This window comes from Salmo salar, chromosome ssa06 (genome assembly GCF_905237065.1).
Source record: "Salmo salar chromosome ssa06, Ssal_v3.1, whole genome shotgun sequence".
In the NCBI taxonomy this organism is placed as follows: Eukaryota; Metazoa; Chordata; class Actinopteri; order Salmoniformes; family Salmonidae; genus Salmo; species Salmo salar.
Genome location: NC_059447.1, coordinates 13,341,178 through 13,365,229, shown reverse-complemented (window position 1 = coordinate 13,365,229; position 24,052 = coordinate 13,341,178). Strand labels below are relative to the sequence as shown.

The following is a 24,052-nucleotide window of genomic DNA, read 5'->3' as shown; positions in this document are numbered from 1 at the left end:
CATATTCAACACATGCTGGTTTCTTATTGGATAAGTTCAGGTAGTCCCTGCCCGTTTTGTTCAGTGTCCTTCTCTTTGATGTCTAGTGAATACTACCCCTATATGTCTATGCTGCTGTATGTGGACTTCTTTATTTCCCAGGTTAAATGATTGAAAGCTCCCTGAGAGTCAGTGAAGGAATGGCCTCAGCTCCAAGTCCTTGGTCGTTGGAGTGCCCTGCAGTTAAATGCTTCTGGGACAGTTACTAAATGTATTTCAAAGTGCATGAATGTAAATATTCAATGCTTCGACTCGACGATGATAACTCCTTGAATCTCTCAGTCAATCAGAGAGCTCTGGCGAAGTGGTGCCAGGAAAATAACCTCTCCCTCAACATCAGCAAACTCATCACTGGGGACATACTGCCTGCCCTGCAGGACAACTACAGCACCCGGTGTCACAGGATCTCAACAACCTTATTGTCTTCCTAGTAACTCTGCTGTACATCTTACCAGACTGATAGCTTTATTTCAGTGTATTAGATGTCTCTGGATTGTCATGTGTGTGTACTAATTGCTTGGATTTTTATTGTAGCACCTTGGGTTTTTGAAAAGCGTGTTACAAATATATATATTTTTTATTATAGTAATGTAGAATTATTTACATTGTATGTAACCCTGTTTTAATCTATGATATACTGTATATTCAAAATTAATAATACAAATGAATAATAGTCAAATTAATTTAATATAAGTAGTATTTAATTTTAACAGTAAAATGAATAATAGTAAAGTTATTCCTACTGCCGTGAATGACTTGAGGCGATATTCAATCTGTATAACTGAAGCGGTACAGATTGCACTATAGAAATGTAAAGGTCCTTTCACATTGAGCTGACATATTCAGCATTTACCAAAAAAATATCTCTATATTTTAAAAGTTTATGTCCTTACAAGTAACTCTGCTGTACGCCTTACCTGTCTTCTTATTTCAGTGTATTATATGCCTCTGTAGTCTTTTTACTATTGACTACTTATTGTAGCACCTCTTACATTCTATGTAACCCTGTGTGTTAATCAATGGTAAACTGTATTTCATATTCTTTAAATATATGAAGTAAAGCTGTTATTCCTTTTGCTGTGTGACATTATGTCCATCTGTGATTAATTGAATGACTTGGTTTCTACAGCTATGAATGTTCATACTCACATTATAGGCCTAACTGTGAACTCAATGGCTTTAAAGGGGGCAAGCGGCAGCTTAAACTATAACAAAGCGGTCACGCTGCCACTGTTTTAGTGAACATTTTTAGGGATGGGGCTGGAAAAATGTAACCACTATCAAATTAATCGAGTTATGGATGCAAGACCTGATATTAAAATGTAACCATGTTTTGAGGCAAAACAGTGTTTGTTTACAATTACATGGTTAACAAACAGAAGTAAAACCAGCTTCTATTATGGGTTATGATTATGTACGACAGTTGAATTAATCTCACGAGTCATTTAAATTATATTCTTGAAGAATCAATGAGTAAATATTAATTTAAGTAGAAAATTGTATGCACCAAATGCAAGTTGCCCCTTTAAAGTGTTCTCTGCTGGTCCAACTAACAAAAATATATGTCACTACTATACCACTTTGTAATAGTTTCAAAATCCTACATCAAGAAACCCATAGAAGCAGCTCGATCAGGTGGCTATTGCTGCCCAAACCTGAATCTAAACAACTTAGAAAATCATTATTATACAAAGTCACCAAACAATGAATTAGATCTGAAAACAGGCAGGATGTTTAACTATTAAATACATTTTATTACACAAGTGAACAATGCCAGTCCGGCCTTTTAGCAGAAAGACAACTCTGAACATCTCATTGTGGGTCTTCTGGTTGGTCAGTAAAGAAAAGCGCCATGCAGTCTCAGCAGCTCCTTACTGTAGTGTGTGTGTGTGTGTCAGTCGGTCAGTCAGTCACCAGGCCGGTGCCGATGGTTTTGTTGCCATCTCCGATAGTGGCCTAGATCTCTCTGCTGCCTTCAACATAATGAACCATCAGATCCTCTCTACCCTCTCAGGGCTGGTCATCACAGGCTCCGCACACTCTTGGATTGCATCCTACCTGGCAGGTCGCTCCTACCAAGAGAGGTGGAGAAGGTCTGAGTCTGGACCATGAGGTCGTGCTACTGTTGTCCCCCATGGATCTGTACTAGGTCCTCTCCTGTTCTCTGTACATAAAGTCAACTGATTCTGTTATATGCTGATTATGCTCACATGGTGTATTTTACCACCACTGTATATACCATTTATTCTAATGGCATATTGACTTAATGTCCCCCACAAGGAAATCGAAGGGGGGACTATGGATCTGTCTCTATACCATTTATTCTAGTGGCATATTGACTTATTGTCCCCCACAATGAAATCGAAGGGGGAACTATGGATCTGTCTCCGTCCGTTAGTACGTTAGTCACACAATATCTCAGACACCACTGGCCTGATTTCGACGAAACTTGGGCTAATGATGCGTCTTGCCATAGAGATCCGGCATTTACAAAATTACACTGATTGGCCCAAGGGGGGCACTATAGTAATCAACTGAAATTCCAAACTTTGAACTTTGAAGTAGGCCTAAATCTTCTGTCCAGTTTGAACTTGAAATGTTGACACTAATTTGACGTGTTTTCTGTTGTCTTGTTATAAAGTGTACTGCCCCTAACACTGCATTTTTATATGGATTTGGCAAATCTTCATTTCTGAATTTCTCATGTTCCTTAATTGTTTGTTCCAAAGGCCAAGTGAAAACGAGACTTGGTAGTTGAAGACTTATTCCTTAAAAGTGCATCCATTCCTCCTCCCTTCATTTAATCACTGATTTGACAGGTGAACAAAGTGCTCATTCACTTCCAAACAGTGATTAGGTTACATTTTTTGTCATTTAGCAGACACTCTTATCCATATATTTTCTTAGTCCCCCATGGGAATCAAACCTACAACTCTGGTATTGTAACCACCATACTCTACCAACTGAGCTACGCAGGACTAGAGTACTTAAATGAAGGGAGAATTTTAAAAAATACTAATAATTTTATTTCACCTTTATTTAACCAGGTAGGCAAGTTGAGAACAAGTTCTCATTTACAATTGTGACCTGGCCAAGATAAAGCAAAGCAGTTAGACACATACAACAACACAGAGTTACACATGTTGTAAAACAAACATACAGTCAATAATACAGTAGAAAAATAAGTCTATATACAATGTGAGCAAATGAGGTGAGATAAGGGAGGTAAAGGCAAAAAATAAAAAATAATAAAATCATTTGAATGTTTTGTGTGTACACCTGCGTGTATTTGCAAAGTGTAGTTCAGTTGCTGGAAAATGTTCAGTAATGTGAAATGGGGAAGTAGACTAGATATACCTGCGTGAACAGATGTTCATTTTTTCATTGCAAAATGTTTTGCTTTCGTGTGCCTATACTGAACACATCCCAGCCACTTGATCTTTGGCTATGCAGGAACATAAACAAAGACAAGTACTGATTTGTAGAATGTTTATTGTGAAAGCAAGTTTGCGCGGCAGTTATGCCCTCTGAAAGCGGTTTTAATCCTGATGGCTGGCAGTGAATTGAGTCTTTGTGCTGGCAGATGTTTTGAATAAATACGTTATGGGTGTTGTCTGATAGCAGTTGGGCCCGTCTTGAACGGTTGAAAAACAACTGAAAGACTCTTGTTGAACCTGAACGCAGGTTTTTTTTGTGGAAAAGGACACGAGAAAACGAAGGGGAAAAAATGAGAAGGGGGCAATTGGAGACACCAGGTGGATGTTCCACAACAAAGAAACTCCACCTCCTTATACAGTATGCGGGCCAGTTGTCTGGAAAATGATTTGCAGGAGACAAAAGACAGCTAGGCAACTTTCCCGAATGGCTTAAAAGAACATGCACCTCTAGGAAAATAGGCTACCCTACTGTTAATCCATGTGTATACAGATATATGTGAAGTTAAAACGCTATAAAGTACAGCTAACTGCTTGGGCTGTGATGACACTGCAGGGATGGAACATAAATCACAGAAAATAGGCGCCAGCTGCAGCAGCAGACGTAACATAAAACATGAAAATCCGGGACACAGAAATTAGTATGTGTTACGTTTGGTATGGTTACATAAGACACATGATCTCTAGGGTAGGTGGAACGAAATCGTCCCGCACTATTCAACAGCCAGTGACACATCAGAGCACCAAATTTAAAACCACAAAATGTCATAATTCAAAGTTCTCAAACATAAGACTATTTTACACCATTTGAAAGATAAGACTCTCGTTAATCTAACCACATTGTCCGATTTCAAAAAGGCTTTACATTGAAAGCAAAACATTAGATTATGTTAGGAGAGTACATAGCCAGAAATAACCACACAGCCATTTTTCAAGCAAACATATATGTCACAAAAACCAAAAACACAGCTAAATGCAGCACTAACCTTTGATGATCTTCATCAGATGACACTCCTAGGACATTATGTTATACAATACATGCATGTTTTGTTCAATCAAGTTCATATTTATATCAAAAACCAGCTTTTTACATTAGCATGTGATGTTCAGAACTAGCAACTAGCATACACACCGCAAACTTCCGGTGAATTTACTTAATTACTCAGCATAAAACGTTCACAAAATACATAACAATTATTTAAAGAACTATAGATACAGAACTCCTTTATGCAATCGCGGTGTCAGATTTTAAAATAGCTTTTCGGCGAAAGCACATTTTGCAATATTCTGAGTAGATAGCCCGGCCATCACGGCTAGCTAATTTGACACCCACCAAGTTTGGCCCTGACCAAACTCAGATTTACTATAAGAAAATTTGGATTACCTTTGCTGTTCTTCGTCAGAATGCACGCCCAGGACTTCTACTTCAACAACAAATTTTGTTTTGGTTCCAAATAATCCATAGTTATATTGAAATAGCTCTGTTTTGTTCGTGCGTTCAGGTCACAATCTGAAGGGAGACGCGCGAGCGCATTTCGTGACAAAAAAATTCAAAATATTCCATTACCGTACTTCGAAGCATGTCAAACACTGTTTAAAATCAATTTGTATGCGATTTTTCTCGTAAAATAGCGATAATATTCCAACCGGGCGACGTTGTATTCATTCAAAGACTGAAAGAACAAAATGGAGAATTCACATGAACGCGCATCTCCAGTGTCACTGTCCCCAGGCAGGCCAGTAACAAACTCTGCTGCTGTTCTTTTCCCAGAGACTGCAGACATCTCATAACACTTTCTGGCGCCTTCTGAGAGCCAATGGAAGCCTTAGAAAATGTCACGTTACAGCACAGATGCTGTATTTTCGATAGATAGGCTACAGAAGGACAATAAATTGTCAGACAGGGCACTTCCTGTATGGAATCTTCTCAGGTTTTGGCCTGCCATATGAGTTCTGTTATACTCACAGACACCATTCAAACAGTTTTAGAAACTTTAGAGTGTTTTCTATCCAAATCTACTAATTATATGCATATTCTTGTTTCTGGGCAAGAGTAGTAACCAGTTTAAATCGGGTATGTTTTTTATCCGGCCGTGCAAATACTGCCCCCTAGCCCCAACAGGTTAAGGCAAAAACTGAAGTAGTGTGGACGGTTTGGTGTATAACTCGAATGTCTAGCAACCCAAAGGATGCGAGTTGGTTAGGTGCATAACACGAATGTCTAGCAACACAAAGGATGCGAGTTCAAATCTCATCATGGACAACTTTAGCTAATTGGCAACTATTTTTGTCTGTAATAAAGCCATTTTGTGTGGAAAAACTAATTCTGATTGACTGGGCCTGGCTCCCCAGTGGGTGGGCCTGTGCTCCTGCCCATGTGAAATCCATAGATTAGGGCCTAATTAATTTATTTCAATTGACTGATTTCCATATATGGACTGTAACTCAGCAAAACCTTTGACATTTTTGCATAAAATGTTTTGTTCAGTATACTTAGCATGTTAGCTAACCCTTCCCCTAACCTGAACCCTTTAACCTAACTCCAAAACTTAACCTTAACCCTAACCCCTAGCCTAGCTAATATTTGCCAGTTAGCTAATGCTAGCCACTTAGCTAGAATTCGTAACATATCATATATTTTGCAAATTGGTAACATATTGTACATTTTCCAGATTTGTAACATATTAAACAAAATTGTTGATGGACATCCTTAAAATAATACATACCGTACGCCACGTAGCATATTACACTAAATGGACTGTCTTGTGTTTACATACAGAATAATATGAAATGTTCTGAAAACAGGTTGGCTGAAGAGAATGACTTGGTTGTATGAGAGTTAATTTCAGAAGAGTAAAATGTTTCTAAACCCTTCGACATTAATGTGGATGCATTATTATGATCCATTATTACGGATAATCCTGAATGAATCTTGAATAATGATGTGTGAGAAAGTTATATACTCTACATGACCAAAAGTATGTGAACACCTGCTCGTCAAACATCTCATTCCAAAATCATGGGCATTAATATGGAGTTGGTCCCCCTTTTGCTGCTATAACAGCCTCCACTCTTCTGGGAAGGCTTTCCACTAGATGGTATAACATTGCTGCGGGGACTTGCTTCCATTCAGCCACAAGAGCATTAGTGAGGTCGGGCACTGATGTTGGGCGATTAGGCCTGGCTCGCAGTCGCTGTTCCAATTCCTCCCAAAGGTGTTCGATGGGGTTGAGGTCAGGGCTCTGTGCAGGCCAGTTAAGTTTTTTCACACCGATCTCGACAAACCAACTCTGACCTTGCGGGAGGTCCAGAGAAACTGCATTACGCCAGTGGCCACTATAGGTTTATAATGGGCTGCAGAATAGCAGTGTGGTGTTGTGGCAAATTTGGAGAGCAGCTTGACATGGGAAACATACAAACACATAGCCCCCAGTCTCCAGGATCCTAAGATCATGTGTTTTAATGGGTGTGCTCACGTAGCCTACTAGCCTATAGTCGTTAGACGGATAGTTGCCATGTGGGGGAAATAAATACTACTCTTCGTAAAGCACCATGAACAAGGTCGTTAATAGTTAATTTTTTTCAAAGTTTTGTCCTAAACTACACAACAGAACGTTGTAGCGAAATTAGGACGGCAGACTGACAGGGACTCAACCCCAGTTCTCTTCACATTCAGTGATGAGAAAGTTTTTTGTTTGTGCTCATACCGCAATATGGCCGTTAGAAGAGTGTATGATAGTCTGAAATTGCAAGGGGGAAACTTGGGATGTGTGTGTGTGTGTGTGTATGTGTGCGAGTTTTTAGATCAGTTGATTGATAAACGTGAGTTTGCAGTGACGCCTGTTTAAACAAGTGTGTTAGATCGTTAGATTGATGGCGATTTGTTTTGTTTTTCCCTTACTTTTTGCCACCCACACACACACACCTGCATACACACACAGCCGGCCCGTCTCTACCTACTACTGTATGTAACCATGGGTTCTCCTTCTGAAAATAGTCTGTTGTACAACCTCTTCCTGGTCCTAATACTTATAATATGATGGTTATTATGTGCTAAAAGAGCAAGGATTTCCTTGTTACTAAAGCCAATTCTAGTCATCTAACTCAGGAATTTCAACAGTGGCGTGCACAGCAACAAGGAAGAAATGCAATTAACCAAATCCCCTACGTTAATCTTTAACTATAACTGCAACTTTATTCTCAAAATGTTGACTTTATTCGCTAAATTAAATTGAGAGTTTATTCTCAAAATATTGGCACTTTATTTCCGAAATATTGCCATTTTTATATATATATTTTACTTCACTTGGCCCTAATACTCTTCTGTATGAAATGCACCTTTTTTGTTCACAGGCTGAATAAATGTAAGCTCACCAAGAAATGCTATGAGGCACTGACTTCTGTTTTGTTATCAAACTCATGCTGCCTGAGAGTACTGGACATGAGTGGCAACAAACTCAGGAGTGAATATGCTTTCTGCTGGACTGGAGGATCCACACTGTAAACTGGAGATATTGAAGTGAGTGAGTGACTTTCTCCACTGCAAAGGAAAGTGGATGTTGTAAATATAAAGATGTACATTCTTCATGTTGTAAATGTAGTTATAGATTTGTGTGGATTACTTAGCTGCATCATCACTCCACAGGTTGAATGATGAATGTAACCTTACTGAGAATCCTGTGAGGTGCTGCCTTCAAATCTCAGCTCAAACACCTGAAGTTTGACAGAGCTTGACCTCGGAGGAAATAAACCCCCAGGATTCAGGAGAGAGATTAATCTGTGCTGTACTTTAGAATCCATCAGGGCCGCAACCTTCACTGGGGACGGGGGGTCATGTCCCCCCCACATTCTGAAATTGCATTTTTATCCCCCCCTGTTTTATCATTGCAATGTGATACAAAAAGCAGGAACGGTGTGCTTTAGGACAATGCTGATGCTTCCGAAAGGTCGGGTAGGCTGCTTAGAGTGTTCAGCTGGCTGGATTTAGGCTGACAGGCTGTGTGGAGGCAAAGCTTCTGGAAGGCTGGCTGGACCAGCACGGAATAGTTGAGTGTAGTTCAGAGTGTGTGTGTTGTGCTCTTTCACCGAGTTGTAAAAGCATGCAGAGCAGAAACTGGCTACTATTTAGTTGTCTGGTGTAGCTGGCAAGGTAACTGCTGTTTAACTTACCAGAAAAAAACTAAACTAGTGTTTATTCGCAGTGCTGAGCTAGTATTTTAACTGGCATGTAACGATAGGTAATGTTTAATTCCTTCTTGACTGAGGTGAATGAATTATCTACTCTAGCTAGTGGCTACCACAGCCAGGTCAGCTCTAGCCTCTAGCTATCTGTCAGATAGTAATAATAGCCACCTCATATCACTAACAGCTGTTGTTTGTAGGCTACCGAAGTTGAAGCAGCGAATTCTGTGTGTGAATAATGTGAAAAATATGTGTTTTTAATACAATAGGTAGGCTAAAGCATACAAAGCAGAAAGACGACCGTTTCCAAATAATTTGTGGGACAACAAAAATATTCAAATCCCAAAGTCGTCTGTCTGACCGCCAGCTCCCGCACACAGCATGAAAAATACTGACGTGCCGCAATGATATGTCAGGACATGCTCGCAGGCATCCCGCAGGAATGCAGCCCTCTTGTGCAGTCAGTACACAACACTATGCTCATTATGTCTAAGCAGGATCAGATGGTGTCAGGGGTCCAAGCAGGGTCAGACAGCCATTTTAACAATGTCAGTGAATGATACAAAGTACTACCTTGAATTGATGGCTTAAGCTTAAAGCTACAGTCTGGGATCTTGGAATAATGTTCATTTCAACTATTGAACCATTGATTCAATTCTTGGATAATATAATGTATAAATGTACACCAGGGTAATTCTTTGTCATGTCTCATTTTAGGAGCATCAGATGGTGACAGGGGTCTCAGCAGGGTCAGGCAGCCAGGGAAGACGTGTCCATGACGGAGGTGAGGTGTATTTTTACGGATACAACACTTTATACTCTCTGTGGAGTCGGACAAACCTCCAAAGTTGATTTCCAAACTGTATCAAGGGTTGAGAGGCTTTTCCCAATGACACTAAACGTGCAAAACAAAAATACAGTGTCAAGAAAAAGTATGTGAACCCTTTGGAATTACCTGGATTTCTACACAAATTGGTCATAAAATTTGATCTGATTTTCATCTAAGTCACAACAATAGACAAACACAGTGTGCTTAAATTATTGTATTTTTCTTATCTATATTGAATTCATAATTTAAACATTCACTGCGTAGGTTGGAAAAGTATGTGAACGCCTAGGCTAATGACTTCTCCAAAAGCAAATTGGAGTCAGGAGTTAGCTAACCTGGAGTCCAATCAATGAGATGAGATTGGAGATGTTGGTTAGAGCTGCCCTGCCCTATAAAAAACACTCACAAAATGTAGGTTTGCTATTCACAAGAAGCATTGCCTGATGTGAACCATGCCTCGAAAATGGTACGCTTATTTAGAATGTCCAGTTTCAATTGACGCAACAGTCAGCATTTGAGCCACACTGTTTTTTCACAGAAACATTTAGCATAAACACAGTCTTTACAAAGTTATGTCCTGAATATGACAATTTTATTTTTGGATGCAATATTCAGACATTCACAGAAGTTATTAGCAGGCAGTGTGTTAACTGTTGCGTAACAGTCACATTTTGGAAAAGTGAGTGCATTCTGACATCACATGCAGAAAACAATTCACACTGGGGTGACCGTTAGAGATATTTGGAACTCACTGTGAAAAGTTTAATAATGACATCTTGCCTAGCTTGATGACTGTGGGCATTTTTGCTGACTTTTTGTCCTAAACAGAGACGGCATATTGGATTGTGTAAAAATGCAGGAAATGCGCTTTAGATACCTGAAAAAGTTCTGGGGGAGGACCCCCCACTTCTAAAACCAAACTACCGCCCCTGGAATCTACAATGTAAAGGTAAGGCTAACTATCATGGAGTTTAATTTACATTTTACTTGGGCCAGGTTTCAAAACAAACATATTTTTTGGAATATTTTATATTGTGCAACGTTTCTCCTTAGGTTTCCTCAGGCTATCAGGTTGCAGCATCACATAAGAAGGCTGTGGTTTTCTGGTTTGAGCTCTGAGGTCAAACCCCTCACAGTGTCAAGGTGAACAGATGTTCACCTTGACGGCAGGTAGCCTAGTGGTTAGAGTGTTGGGCCAGTAACCGAAAGGTTGCTGGATTGTATTCCCAAGCTGACAAGAAAAAAACATGTCGTTCTTCCCCTGAACAAGCAGTTAACCCACTGTTCCCCAGTAGGCTGTCATTGTAAATAAGACTTTGTTCTTAACTGACTTGCCTAGTTAAATACAGGTTAAATAAAAATAATAAATGTACATTTTTCATTGCAAAACGGTTTTCTTAGTGTTCCTATAATGAACGCATCAACAAAGAAAAATGAAACCAAGATTGTGAGGCGGTTATGCCCTCTGAAAGCAGTTTTAATCCGGGTGGCTGGCAGCATGGTTGGGGAGTAACGGATTACATGTAAGGGATTACAAAAACCGGTAACTTTAATCCGTTACGTTACCAGCAAAAATATTGTAATCAGAAAAACTAGATGATGACTGAGGATTACTTTTAAATTCAGAAAAGGGGTTTGTGAAAAAAAATCTTTGTTTTCTCAATTACATTTAAATCAGCATTGAACAAAGGCACAAGTTTAAGTTTGTTCCACCTGAGTGAGTCTGACCACAAATCAGAGAACACTAGGATGACACACCAATTGTGTTTGATGGATCGCGGGAAAAGAGAAGGAATTTGTAGGCTACAATTTAAGCTATGTCTTCCAATGGTACGACTGCTGTCGGCATCCAAACATTATCCAACTTGAATAAACGCTTGGAGGTAAGGACGACAGCAGTGGTGTAGTCTACGACGATACGGATAATGGTTGAATTCAAGAAGTTAAGCTGCCTATTAATCATTGTTTTTGAAACCAGTGGACTGCCAGTGAAAAATGCGCTCTTGCAACAGCTGCACAGTTCGGATCCCAGCCTATGGAAATTAAAGTGGGGGGTTTTAAATTGCTCAATCTAATTCATGCAGATAAAAAAAAATTATCCATAGACCTAATGGACATGTTCAAACTCACACACTTTTTATAGACTTAAAAAGGGGCAAACTGTAGTTGCTACATCCATTTTTGGACTTGGACAAATAAATACATCAATATATATATTGATTCTTGAAGAATATAACTTACAAATGCCTCATGAGCTTAGTTCAACTGTCACAATCCATGAGAACACAAATTATAAGCTTGTTTTTCTCCAATGTTTGTAAACATTGTAAATGTAAACAAACACTGTATAGCCTCATAACATGGTTAAAACAATAATTCTGATATCATGGATGGTCAGTCCTTGCATCAATAGCTCTGACTATTCATCTGAGAGTGGTTACATTTCTCCAGGCCCATCACAGAGGAGGGGTGTGATTTTGTTATTATTTCATCTGTGGATTTGCCCTTTAAACAGCTGCATATTATCATGATATCAAAGTGTCACCAACAAAAAGGTAAACAATAGGCCTATAGAAAATGCAGCATATGGCATTCATTTTTCACATGCCATTCCATGAGCTCAGCATTTATTTTCAACTCAAATCAATGAGCCCAATCAGTCCTCCATGACAACAAAATCATAAACCACAGAGTAGGGCTGGCTACTAAATCTTTAGTTTTGGGGTTATGCTCAGGTAAAACAATTTGGCTAATCTATATTATATTTCCAAGTCCTATTCTTGAAGATCAATGGGTATAATATGGGCTATACTCGGCCTTGTCTCAGGATGGTACGTTGGTGGTTGGAGATATCCCTCTAGTGGTGTGAGGGCTGTGCTTTGGCAAAGTGGGTGGGGTTATATCCTGCCTGTTTGGCCCTGTCCGGGGGTATCATCGGATGGGGCCACAGTGTCTCCTGACCCCTCCTGTCTCAGCCTCCAGTATTTATGCTGCAGTAGTTTATGTGTCGGGGGGCTAGGGTCAGTCTGTTATATCTGGAGTATTTCTCCTGTCTTATCCGTTGTCCTGTGTGAATTTAAGTATGCTCTCTCTAATTTTCTCTTTCTTTCTCTCTCTCGGCCTAGGCCTAGGACCATGCCTCTAGGCCTAGGACCATGCCTCAGGACTACCTGGCATGATGACTCCTTGCTGTCCCCAGTCCACCTGGCCGTGCTGCTGCTCCAGTTTCAACTGTTCTGCCTGCGGCTATGGAACCCTGACCTGTTCACCGGACGTGCTACCTGTCCCAGACCTGCTGTTTTCAACTCTCTAGAGACAGCAGGAGCGGGTGAGATACACTTAATGATCGGCTATGAAAAGCCAACTGACATTTACACCTGAAGTGCTGACCTGTTGCACCCTCGACAACTACTGTGACTATTATTATTTGACCATGATGGTCATTTATGAACATTTTAACATCTTGGCCATGTTCTGTTATAAACTCCACCCGGCACAGCCAGAACAGGACTGGCCACCCCTCATAGCCTGGTTCCTCTCTAGATTTCTTCCTAGGTTTTGGCCTTTCTATGGAGTTTTTCCTAGTCACCGTGCTTCCACACCTGCATTGCTTGCTGTTTGGGGTTTTAGGCTGGGTTTCTGTACAGCACTTTGAAATATCAGCTGATGTAAGAAGGGCTATATAAATACATTTGATTTGAAATTTGATTTGATATAACATTTATTGGAATGACTGGAAATCTGATAGACTTTGGTTATTAAATGTAAAGATATAATTTAATCGTATTATTAAATGTAGTAGAAAGCGATGTCTTAGAAGCCTACATAACTAACCCATAAAGTAAAATTGAACATCCATATATGGCTAGCTATGTAAACTTTAACATTGATTTATCCTGCAATAGATGTGGTTCAATTGGTAACATACATTTGTCTTCTAATGCCTCAAGGGGAAAGTAATCTAAAAGTAACTTAATGTTGTTGCAGTACCTATGACTACAAGAACAGTCTGATGTTGAAAGACTTGTTGAACCTGAGCTTTGTGGAGCACAACAAAGAAACTCCACCTCCTCTTATAAAAGGCTCTACTAGGAAGTAAAAAGGAAGGCAAAACTATACAAGCCACTCACTCTAGTATCTGTGAAGAGATTGAAGAGGAAGCCACTGTTTCTAGAATGAGTTTCTCAGGGAGTGAGGGAGCGTTGTCCCTTAAAAGGAGTTTTCCTGCAGAACAGGACACTGAACTTAATAGGTAAGATCCTCAAATAGGTAAGAAGGAGCTGAGAGTTTGTAACAACTCTCGTACAAACCAGTATTGTTGTGATTTGTCTATTTCATACAATAGGTCAAGTGAATCAGGCATTTTCAAAGATTTGAAATATGCGCAAACTCATCTACACTCTTAGAACAAAAAGTTTCTATCTAGGTAGGTTACAGGTAGATAACCCTTTTTGGTTCCAGGTAGAACACTTTTAAGTTCAATGTAGAACCCTCTGTGGAAAGTGTTTTACCTGGAACCAAAAAGGGTTATCCTATGTAGACAGCCGAATAACCTTTTCGGAAAACGTTTTTCTAATTGTGTACGTTGTAAACTCACATCCTACTTTAAACAGGATCACGACAGACTGACCAGTCTCACCTGTACCTAGCTGTGTCTCCATGAAGAGTGACAGGTCTATGCTACCTCCTATTCACTTCAGGGAGGGAGACTTTTCCACTGAGCAAAGGTGAGCCCTTGTGCTTCAGATATATTATGCTTTTTTCAGTTTTTTTATTCTGTGGGGGTTCTGAGGGAAGGTTAGTTATTTCTGCTCCTGTAGCTTTTAACAGGTTCAAGACAGACCGAACAGCAGTGTTGTTGTGTTAGAAACCACCTAAAGCGAGAACGATCATCCAAGACCGCAGCAAATGGAGTCCGAGTCAAGACCAAGACCGGAGGTGGGGCGAGAGGTACGAAACAGAGTCAAGACCGAGACCAGAAAAATGCAACTCCAATTCAAGACCATGATTAGAATTGTCAAATAACCACCATAATTAGGGTTCAAAATGTCCAGTATTTCTGTGTTCATATTTCAGAACAACATATGGATTCTTTAGACATTCAGAATAGGGAAAAAATTCATTCTGAGGGAAAATAGAACCACTCTACAAATTATTACTAAACCAAACACAGTGGGGAACAATGGGCCTTCTACGCCTTCAGAGAAGGGCTACGGATTTTTTAAATAATTATTATAATAATATAATAATGATAATTATGTTATTATTTTCAATTATGTTCTGATCGAATCTCTTCAGTTTTTGTTGGAAAGGAAATGGTTAACACTGAAGGGAAAAAAAGATAGGCTGTTTCTTTGCTGGTCTCTGGGGGATAAAGCTAGCTAAGTCAGCCATTGGCTTGGCCATCAGAAGCTAGATAAATGCATCTGCCATTCAACTGTATTATGGCAACATTTTGGAGTTACATTGGAATCAACCAATCACATTTTGACTTAATGGGTGGTACCGTTTTTACAAAAACTTATGGAAACTTGGATTTGAAGGCCAACAAGTTACTGCACCATAGCTAGCAGTAGTTTTCTCCCGGTCTAGCTAGCTAGCTTTTGTTTTTGGCTAGTTTGAAGCGGCTGCAGCAGGTGTTATCAAAGAGGATGTTGCTGCTAATTTGTTAGCATTTCCCTTTTCAAGAATAACTGTAAAGAAGTTTCAAATTACCATCTGGTCAGGGTAACTGTGTCTTATTGCAGCATGCTTGCTGTTAGCCATCTCTTTGAAAATAAGGCGTGAGTGAAACATTGTTGCATTTAAAGTGGAACTGTCAGAATTTCAGCAACATGAAATCTTCTAAAAATGTGGTCGTATAACGTTAACTCACTCACTTTTGTACATCGCCTTGGTCCGTACAATTGACCTTATTTTAGCGCCCCAAAAACGTAATACTTCCAGATCAACTGTAATGTCAATACCATTGTAAAGCACAATTTCTCCCCTTTCCAAAAAAATCCATCCCGAGACCTCCACGCTGCCGTTTCTGCATGATTCAAGAAGGCAATGAGCTCCGTCGGGTCTTTTTAAAAATGGCGGGTGGGGAAGCGAAATTAATGCGTGGTAGTGAGAAGGAGAGATGTCGTGTGGGAAAATTGCTTTTTTTCACTCGATCTGTCCAACTTATCACCTTATCGCCTCTAAAATGTAAATAAAACACTATAAAGAGTTTATATAATGTGTCATTACATACCTATTTGAAGGTTTGTGTCGAATTTGAATCGGGTTTTTAGGGCGGTGCTAAAGTGATCTTCAGAAGTAAACAGTGGCTTTGAGAGTCATGATTGCTTGCAGTGATGACGCAAAAAATGACTAGGTATTACCCGGTCACTGTCCATTTCTTGTTTTTAAACGATGAGAGAAGTGCTATATATAAACTCTTTATAGTGTTTTATTTACATTTTAGAGGCGATGAGGTGATAAATTGGACAGATCGAGTGAAAAAAAGCAATTTTCCCCGTGCTACACCTGGTGCGGTGCTACACCTGGTGCGGTGCTACACCTGGTGCGGTGCTACACCTGGTGCGGTGCTACACCTGGTGGAGAGAGAGTGTAAGACAGAAATAGTTGCTTTATGCGTGCTGTACGTTACGGCATGACACGAGGGTCAGTTTTTTCAACTTTTCTCCAATACTATAGAGCCATTACCATGTCGATCAACGCTTGAATAGAAACGTAGTTCACACCCCAGATTTTGAAGTCAACACAGTCCCATTAGTTTTCTTTGCAGCCTCGATTGAATGTCGCTGTTGCGCACATTTGTACGGAATGGTGTGAGTTTACGTTACACCCCCAGGAAGAATTACACTTAAATCTGAGAAGCCACAACTTAAATGACCATAGTGTTCATAAATTCTTAGAATGTTTGGGAATTACAAACAAAGGCATGTGTAAAAAGTATCTAGTATTATACAGTGGGAAAGCGCCCGTGCGTTTGGACAATTAAGACACTGTAGCATTGACGTCACCAGACCCATGCTTTCGGGGCTCTAGCCCGGAATGATTTTGTCTCGACACCGAGTCTTTTGCCTTGTTGGAATGATGTAAAACAAACTAGGCTACACTGCATAACAGGGTGAGTATAACTTGTGGAACGTTCCAACAGGAATCTGTTCCAAAAACGTTGTAAATAACAAGGTTGCCAACAAACAATTGCATACAACGTTTTTATATAGCGGCAGAATAAGATAAGTTACCGGTTAGGGAGTGAGTTATTTAATAACGTTTTTCACTCACCACGTTTATTCCGAAAAATGTGTGTCCTCCATCTGGTAGCCTACAAGATATTATCGTTCATTGGTTTAGTTATTTTTTCCGGTGTGTCCGCATTTGTCAGTGAACTGTGCCTCGATTTGGCTATTGCTGTGATTAAAAATGAGGTTATGTCACTAATAACTACTAGCTCCAATATTTTACTAGCTAGGTGGTTTGTACACAATTGTTACCGATGATACTGTATATACCAGCCTACTCGTACTACAGAAACATGAATTGTATTTTGCCAAGTTCTCTCTGTGTTAATCCTGCTGCCCAAATATATAGCAGTTAACTTGTCGAAGATGTTGAGTTCAATTTAATATATGCTTTGACCTAGGTAACATCACGATGCTTGACACGCTACAGCTGCTTTTGAATAACATTCCTGTCGTTTGTGCTCTACATTTCCGACTTGTACTGCACTTTTGAATGTCTCTTGATTGGACATATCTAACATTGCTCTTTTTTATTAGACACTATATGTAAAACATGCATTTGTTTAATGTGTGTTATCCTCCATGATTTAACAATGGAAATTAGTCCCAGACTGTATTGTGTGTTATCCTCCATGATTTAACAATGGAAATAAGTCCCAGACTTTAATGTGTGTTATCCTCCATGATTTAACAATGGAAATAAGTCCCAGACTGTATTGTGTGTTGTCCTCCATGATTTAACAATGGGAATAAGTCCCAGACTGTATTGTGTGCATGTATGGCTTTTTCAAGTGTTATGTGTGCTTGTTTTTAAAAATGCATAAATGTAACTAAGTTGTAGCTAGGAACACAAGAATTTCTACACCCGCAATAACATCTGCTAAATATGTGTATGCGACCAATACAATTTGATTTGATGAGGGATAGTTTTACCTCAGTGTCTCCAATTTCCATTGTGGATTCTCAAGTCCAGCACAGATGAATGTCACTCCTGAATCCTCGAGCTAATTTCCTCCAAATCTAGCTTCCTCATCCTTGACGTGCTTTAGCTGAGAGTTGAAGCCAGCACCTCAAAGGATATCTCAGTTAGGTTGCAATCATTCAACCTGGGAAGAGCGGATGTGGCTAAGTAATGCACACAAATCCATAACTACATTTATAACATGAAGAATGTACATCTTTATATTTACAACATCCACTTTCCTTTGCAGTGGAGACAGTCACAAAGTCACTCACTTCAATTTCTCCAGTTTACAGTGTGGATCCACCAGTCCAGCAGAGAGCAGCTTCACTCCTGAATCCTGGAGTTTATTGCCACTCATGTCCAGCAGTCTCAGACAGCATGAGTTTGATTTGAGAACAGAAGCCAGTGCCTCAGCTTTTCTTGGTGAGTTTACATTCGTTCAGCCTGTGGAAAAAAGGTGCATCTCAAGATACCCAGGTGCCAACAAAACATCTCCCCTTAAGGACTGAGATGTCAGCCGAACTAGTAATGCAAACTGATGTTTATTATTATGTTATATTATTAGCATGCTGTCTGGAATGTAATTTGACTAAGCACTTACAGGGCTGTTCTAGGGGATCTGACAACTGGGAGAAGTTTGAGAAGAGCCGCATCTGATCTGATATATTTCTTCAGGTCAAACACATCCAGCTTCTCTGAGGTCAGCAACATGAAGACCAGAGCTGACCACTGTCCAGATGAGAGTTTAGATTTTGAGAGACTTCCTGAGCTCAGGTAGCTTTGGATCTCCTCTACTAGAGAATGGTCATTCAGTTCATTCAGACAGTGGAACAGATTGATGCATCTCTCCAGACGGAGGTTCTTCCTGATCTTCTCCTTGATGTACTTGACTGTTTCCTTGTTGCTCTGTGAGCCACTTCCTGTTGGTGTCAGTAGGCCTTCTAGGAGATGCTGATTGGACTGCAGTGAAAGGCCTAGAAGGAAGCGGAGGAAAAGGTCCAGATGGCCATTTTCAAACTGCAAGGCCTTGTCCACTGCATCTTCATATAGATTTTTTTTGTTGCGGAGGGATCTCTCTTTAGCCATCAGATTGTTGTTGTCATTAGTGAACATGAGGAACACATATAGTGCAGCCAGAAACTCCTGGATACTCAGATGTACAAAGCAGTACACCTTTATCTGGTTCAGTAGTCCTTCAAAGTATTTTTACTTCAGTACTTTAAACCACTGGGGCTGGTAGAGTTATGGTTATGGGTTCCTGACAGAGAGGTTGTACGTTTAAGTCCTTGACAAGGTATGCTTTCTTGTATTATTTCCTTTGTGGCCTTGACAATGTTGAGGTGGGTTTCGGAAGGACATTGAGAAGGGAAAAATGGGTTCCCATCAGCTGCCATTAATACAGTAACACCTTGTAAATAATTTTGTTAGAGCTTTAAAAACAAATGGTTTTCAAATGTTTTTATAGGAATTGGAATTTGGTTTCCTTTCTGAATTGACTGATATTTAAATGGTATTGACCCCAACCTCTAAAGAATACAAACCTTCTCTGAAAAGGCTACCTTTTCCTGGGGGCATGTTTTGTAGACCATTTAGAGGCGTTCTTAATCCTGGTCTCCATGAAGATACCCACATGTTATGATAGCTTTAATAAGAGTAGTAGTGGTTATGGTAGTGGATTCCCAAAGGAGAGGTTGTGTGTTAAAATCCTTGGAAGAGTATGCCAACTTGCTTTTGTGGCATTGACAGAACAATGTTGAGGTGGGTTCCGGAAGGACATTCGACAACAAGGGAAATGGATTATAAAATGTTAGGTTATAGCAACTGGCGTTGAGTAGGAGTGCTGATCTACGATCCACTCCTACTTCAAGTCACCAAGGGAATATTGTGTCTGGGGTGCTAAATGACTTGAACAGTGATGAAAAAATTTGCCAATTCTCATACTTGAGTAAAAGTAAAGGTACCTTAATAGAAAATTAAAAGTAAAAGTTGAAGTCACCCAGTAAAATACTACTTGAGTAAAGGTGTAAAAGTATTTGTTTTTAAATATACTTAAGTATCAAAATTAAACAATTGCTAATATATACTTAAGTATCAAAAGTAAATGTATAAATTATTTAACATTCCTGATATTAAGCAAACCAGATGGCACCATTTTCTTGTTTTTTTATCTACAGAAAGCCAGGGGCACGCTCCAACACTCAGACATCATTTACAAACGAATCATGTGTTTAGTGAGTCCTCTAGATCAGAGGCAGTAGAGATGACCAGGGATGTTCTCTTGATAAGTGTGTGAATTTGACCATTTTCCTGTCCTGCTAAGCATTCGAAATGTAACAAGTACTTTTGGGTGTCAGTGAAATTGTATGGAGTAAAAAGTCCATTATTTTCTTTAGGAATGTAGTGGAGTCCCAAGGCCAGTAGTTGAGAAGCATTTCCCTCTAAAAAAATGTCATGACCCATCTGATATAACTGTATGAAATGATTTGATATTGTAAACAATGATGTGTAGATGAAATATTTGTGAAATATGAAAACTGAAGAAAAATACTATATATAGATGTAAACAGAATGTAGTGGAGTAAAAGTTGTCAAATTATAAATAAAGTACAGATACACAAAAAAACGACTTAGTACTTTAAATTATTTTGAATTATGTAATTTACACCACTGGACTTGAAAGGACCATTGTTACATGAAAACCTGTGTGAATCATGTTGTGAACCTGGTGTAACAATAATGAAACAATATTGAAAGTGTGATGACACCTAGTGGACATCATGAGAAACCATACACACACTAACCTTTAAAGTCTGGGACTTATTTCCATTGTTAAATCATGGAGGATAACACACATTAAAGTCTGGGACTTATTTCCATTGTTAAATCATGGAGGACAACACACAATACAGTCTGGGACTAATTTCCATTGTTAAATCATGGAGGATAACACACAATACAGTCTGGGACTTATTTCCATTGTTAAATCATGGAGGATAACACACATTAAAGTCTGGGACTTATTTCCATTGTTAAATCATGGAGGACAACACACAAGAAAGTCTGGGACTAATTTCCATTGTTAAATCATGGAGGATAACACACATTAAAGTCTGGGACTAATTTCCATTGTGGTCCTCTTACAGTGCAGTAATATCTAACAATTCACAACAATACACACCAATCTAAAAGTAAAAAAATGGAATTAAGAAATATATAAATATTAGTACGAGCAATGTTGGAGACCGGAGTATGAATAATATATGTGTGCATATGTCACAGAAGGTTGGTGGCATCTTAATTGGGGAGGACGGGCTCATGGTAATGGCTGAGGCGCAATTGATGGAATGGTATCAAATACATCAAACACATGGTTTCCATTTGTCTTATGCCATTCCATTTGCTCCATTCCAGCCATTATTATGAGCCGTCCTCCCCTCAGCAGCCTCCACTGGTATATGTGATGGGATGTATAGACATTATGGACAGTATGTGGATAGAATATTTAGTATATCTGAAGAATACGTACAGTAGGATAAAATAGTATATGTACAGCAATAGTTGAAGAGGATGGCATTGACTAGAATACAGTATATACATATGAAATTAGTAAAACAGTATGTACCATTAAAGTGACCAGTGTTTTATTATTAAAGTGACCAGTGATTCCATGTCTGTGTACATACGGCAGCAACCTCTAAGGTGCAGGGTGGAGTAACCGGGTGGTAGCCGGCTAGTGACAGAGACTAAGTTCAGAGTAGGGTACTGGGTGGTAGCCGGCTAGTGACAGAGACTAAGTTCAGAGTAGGGTACTGGGTGGTAGCCGGCTAGTGACAGTGACTAAGTTCAGAGTAGGGTACTGGGTGGTAGCCGGCTAGTGACAGTGACTAAGTTCAGGGCAGGGTACTGGGTGGAGTCCGGCTAGTGATGGCTGTTTAACAGTCTGATGGCCTTGTGATAGAAGCTGTTTTTCATTCTCTCGGTCCCAGCTTTGATGCACCTGTACTGACCTCGCCTTCTGAAGAACACTATACAAAACAAAACAAGAAAACCGACAGCCAAACAGTCCTGTCAGGTGCAAAAACCTAAACAGAAACAATTGTCTTTAGATGTATCATGGAGTATGTACAATTATCACATGAAATTATGAATCTGGGCACCAGTCCATTATTCGACAAAATCAGTTTAGTTCATGTTCATTTCAATTCAATAAAAGGTTCAACATTGTTCAACATATGACATTAAAATGACACGGCTACAGATGCAAAATGTACATTTTCTGGAATATTTTATATTGTGGAATTTTTTTCTCTCACTTTCCACAGGCTGGCAGGCTGCAGCATCACAGAGGAAGGCTGTGCTTCTCTGGCTTCAGCTTTGAGGTCAAACCCCTCCCACCTGAAGGAGCTGGACCTGAGTGGAAATACTCCAGGAGTCTCTGGAGTAAAGCTGCTCTCTTCTGTACAAGATGATCCCCTCTATACACTGGAGACACTGAGGTGAGTTTTACTGATCAGTTTCATGAGAACACTGATGTAGTGATCAGTAAGCCATTGTAGACATCCAGACACTGAGTCATATTCAACACATGCTAGTTTCTTATTGGATAAGTTCAGGTAGTCCCTGCCCGTTTTGTTCAGTGTTCTTCTCTTTGATGTCTAGTGAATACGACCCCTATATGTCTATGCTGCTGTATGAGGACTTAGAGCGACGACTTCTTTCCTTCCCAGGTTAAATGATTGACAGCTCACAGAGTCAGTGAAGGAATGGCCTCAGCTCCAAGTCCTTGGTTGTGGGTGTGCGCTGCAGTTAAATACTTCTGGGACAGTAACTAAATTAATTTCAAAGTGCAGGAATATAAATATTCAATGCTTCGAAATCAACAATGATAGCTCCTTGAATCAGAGAACCCTGGCAAAGTGGTGCCAGGAAACTAACCTCAACAAACACGTCACCGGGGGTACACTGCCTGCCCTCCAGGACATCTACAGCACCTGGTCACAGGAAGGCCAAGAAGATCATCAAGGACCTCTCAGTACAGGTGCATCAAAGCCAGGACAGAAAGACTGAAAAACAGCTTTTATCTCCAGGCTATCAGACTGTTAAATAGGGGGGAGGGGCGGGTGGTTGGATAAATTAGCCCACTTTATTGTTTTCTTGTTTGAATATTGTACCTGTGGTCTGTTTCTGTTGCTTGTTAGTGTACTTTGTGTTCTGTTAGTGTAGTGTGTGTGTGTTCTGTTAGCTTAGTAAAAAGCCATTTTATAATGGCATCATGCTATATCCATCATGTCTATACATATTGACTGTAGTAAAGTGTGTTCTGTTAGCTTAGTAAAAAGCCATTTTATAATGACATCATGCTATATCCATCATGTCTATACATATTGACTGTAGTTCAGTGTGTTCTGTTAGCTTAGTAAAAAGCCATTTTATAATGACATCATGCTATATCCATCATGTCTATACATATTGACTGTAGTAAAGTGTGTTCTGTTAGCTTAGTAAAAAGCCATTTTATAATGACATCATGCTATATCCATCATGTCTATACATATTGACTGTAGTAAAGTGTGTTCTGTTAGCTTAGTAAAAAGCCATTTTATAATGACATCATGCTATATCCATCATGTCTATACATATTGACTGTAGTTCAGTGTGTTCTGTTAGCTCAGTAAAAAGCCATTTTATAATGACATCATGCTATATCCATCATGTCTATACATATTGACTGTAGTAAAGTGTGTTCTGTTAGCTTAGTAAAAAGCCATTTTATAATGACATCATGCTATATCCATCATGTCTATACATATTGACTGTAGTTCAGTGTGTTCTGTTAGCTTAGTAAAAAGCCATTTTATAATGACATCATGCTATATCCATCATGTCTATACATATTGACTGTAGTTCAGTGTGTTCTGTTAGCTTAGTAAAAAGCCATTTTATAATGACATCATGCTATATCCATTATGTTGGCTGTAGATTTCACTGTCTCTACTAGTAAGATTCTTAATCTCAACAACTTTGTCATCCTAGTAACTCCACATCTTACCAGACTGCTAGCTCTTTATCTCGGTGTATTAGATGCCTCTGGATTGTCTTGCCTCTGGATTGTCAGTGTATTATAGGCCTCTGGGTTGTCTGTGTGTTATAGGCCTCTGGATTGTCTGTGTATTATAGGCCTCTGGATTGTCTGTGTATTATAGGCCTCTGGATTGTCAGTGTATTATAGCCCTCTGGATTGTCAGTGTATTATAGGCCTCTGGTTTGTCAGTGTATTATAGCCCTCTGGATTGTCAGTGTATTATAGGCCTCTGGGTTGTCAGTGTATTAGAGGTCTCTGGATTGTCAGTGTATTAGAGGTCTCTGG

The 24,052-nt window shown here is 39.5% G+C and overlaps 1 protein-coding gene and 1 long non-coding RNA gene across 11 annotated transcripts in view; both read left to right on the top strand.

Annotated features, from left to right (window-relative positions):
- LOC106606347 (NACHT, LRR and PYD domains-containing protein 12) overlaps positions 1-1,124 on the top strand; it is a 32,726-nt gene extending 31,602 nt beyond the window's left edge. For all 8 annotated transcript variants that reach the window (XM_045719778.1, XM_014202502.2, XM_045719782.1 and 5 more), the window contains one exon: positions 142-1,124. In XM_045719778.1, coding sequence (XP_045575734.1) covers positions 142-154 — 13 coding nt within the window. In that variant the 3' untranslated portion in view covers positions 155-1,124. The remainder of the gene's footprint in view (positions 1-141) is intronic.
- A 12,388-nt stretch (positions 1,125-13,512) lies between these two features.
- LOC106606349 (uncharacterized) lies at positions 13,513-20,308 on the top strand. Of its 3 annotated transcripts, none has more exons than XR_006770150.1 (4): positions 13,513-13,735; positions 14,097-14,210; positions 14,304-18,108; positions 18,361-20,308. It is a non-coding gene; the product is annotated as an uncharacterized lncRNA (long non-coding RNA). The 3 variants fall into 3 exon arrangements; XR_006770152.1 differs by having other exon boundaries at positions 18,300-20,308; XR_006770151.1 differs by having other exon boundaries at positions 18,289-20,308.
- Positions 20,309-24,052: the final 3,744 nt, after the last annotated feature.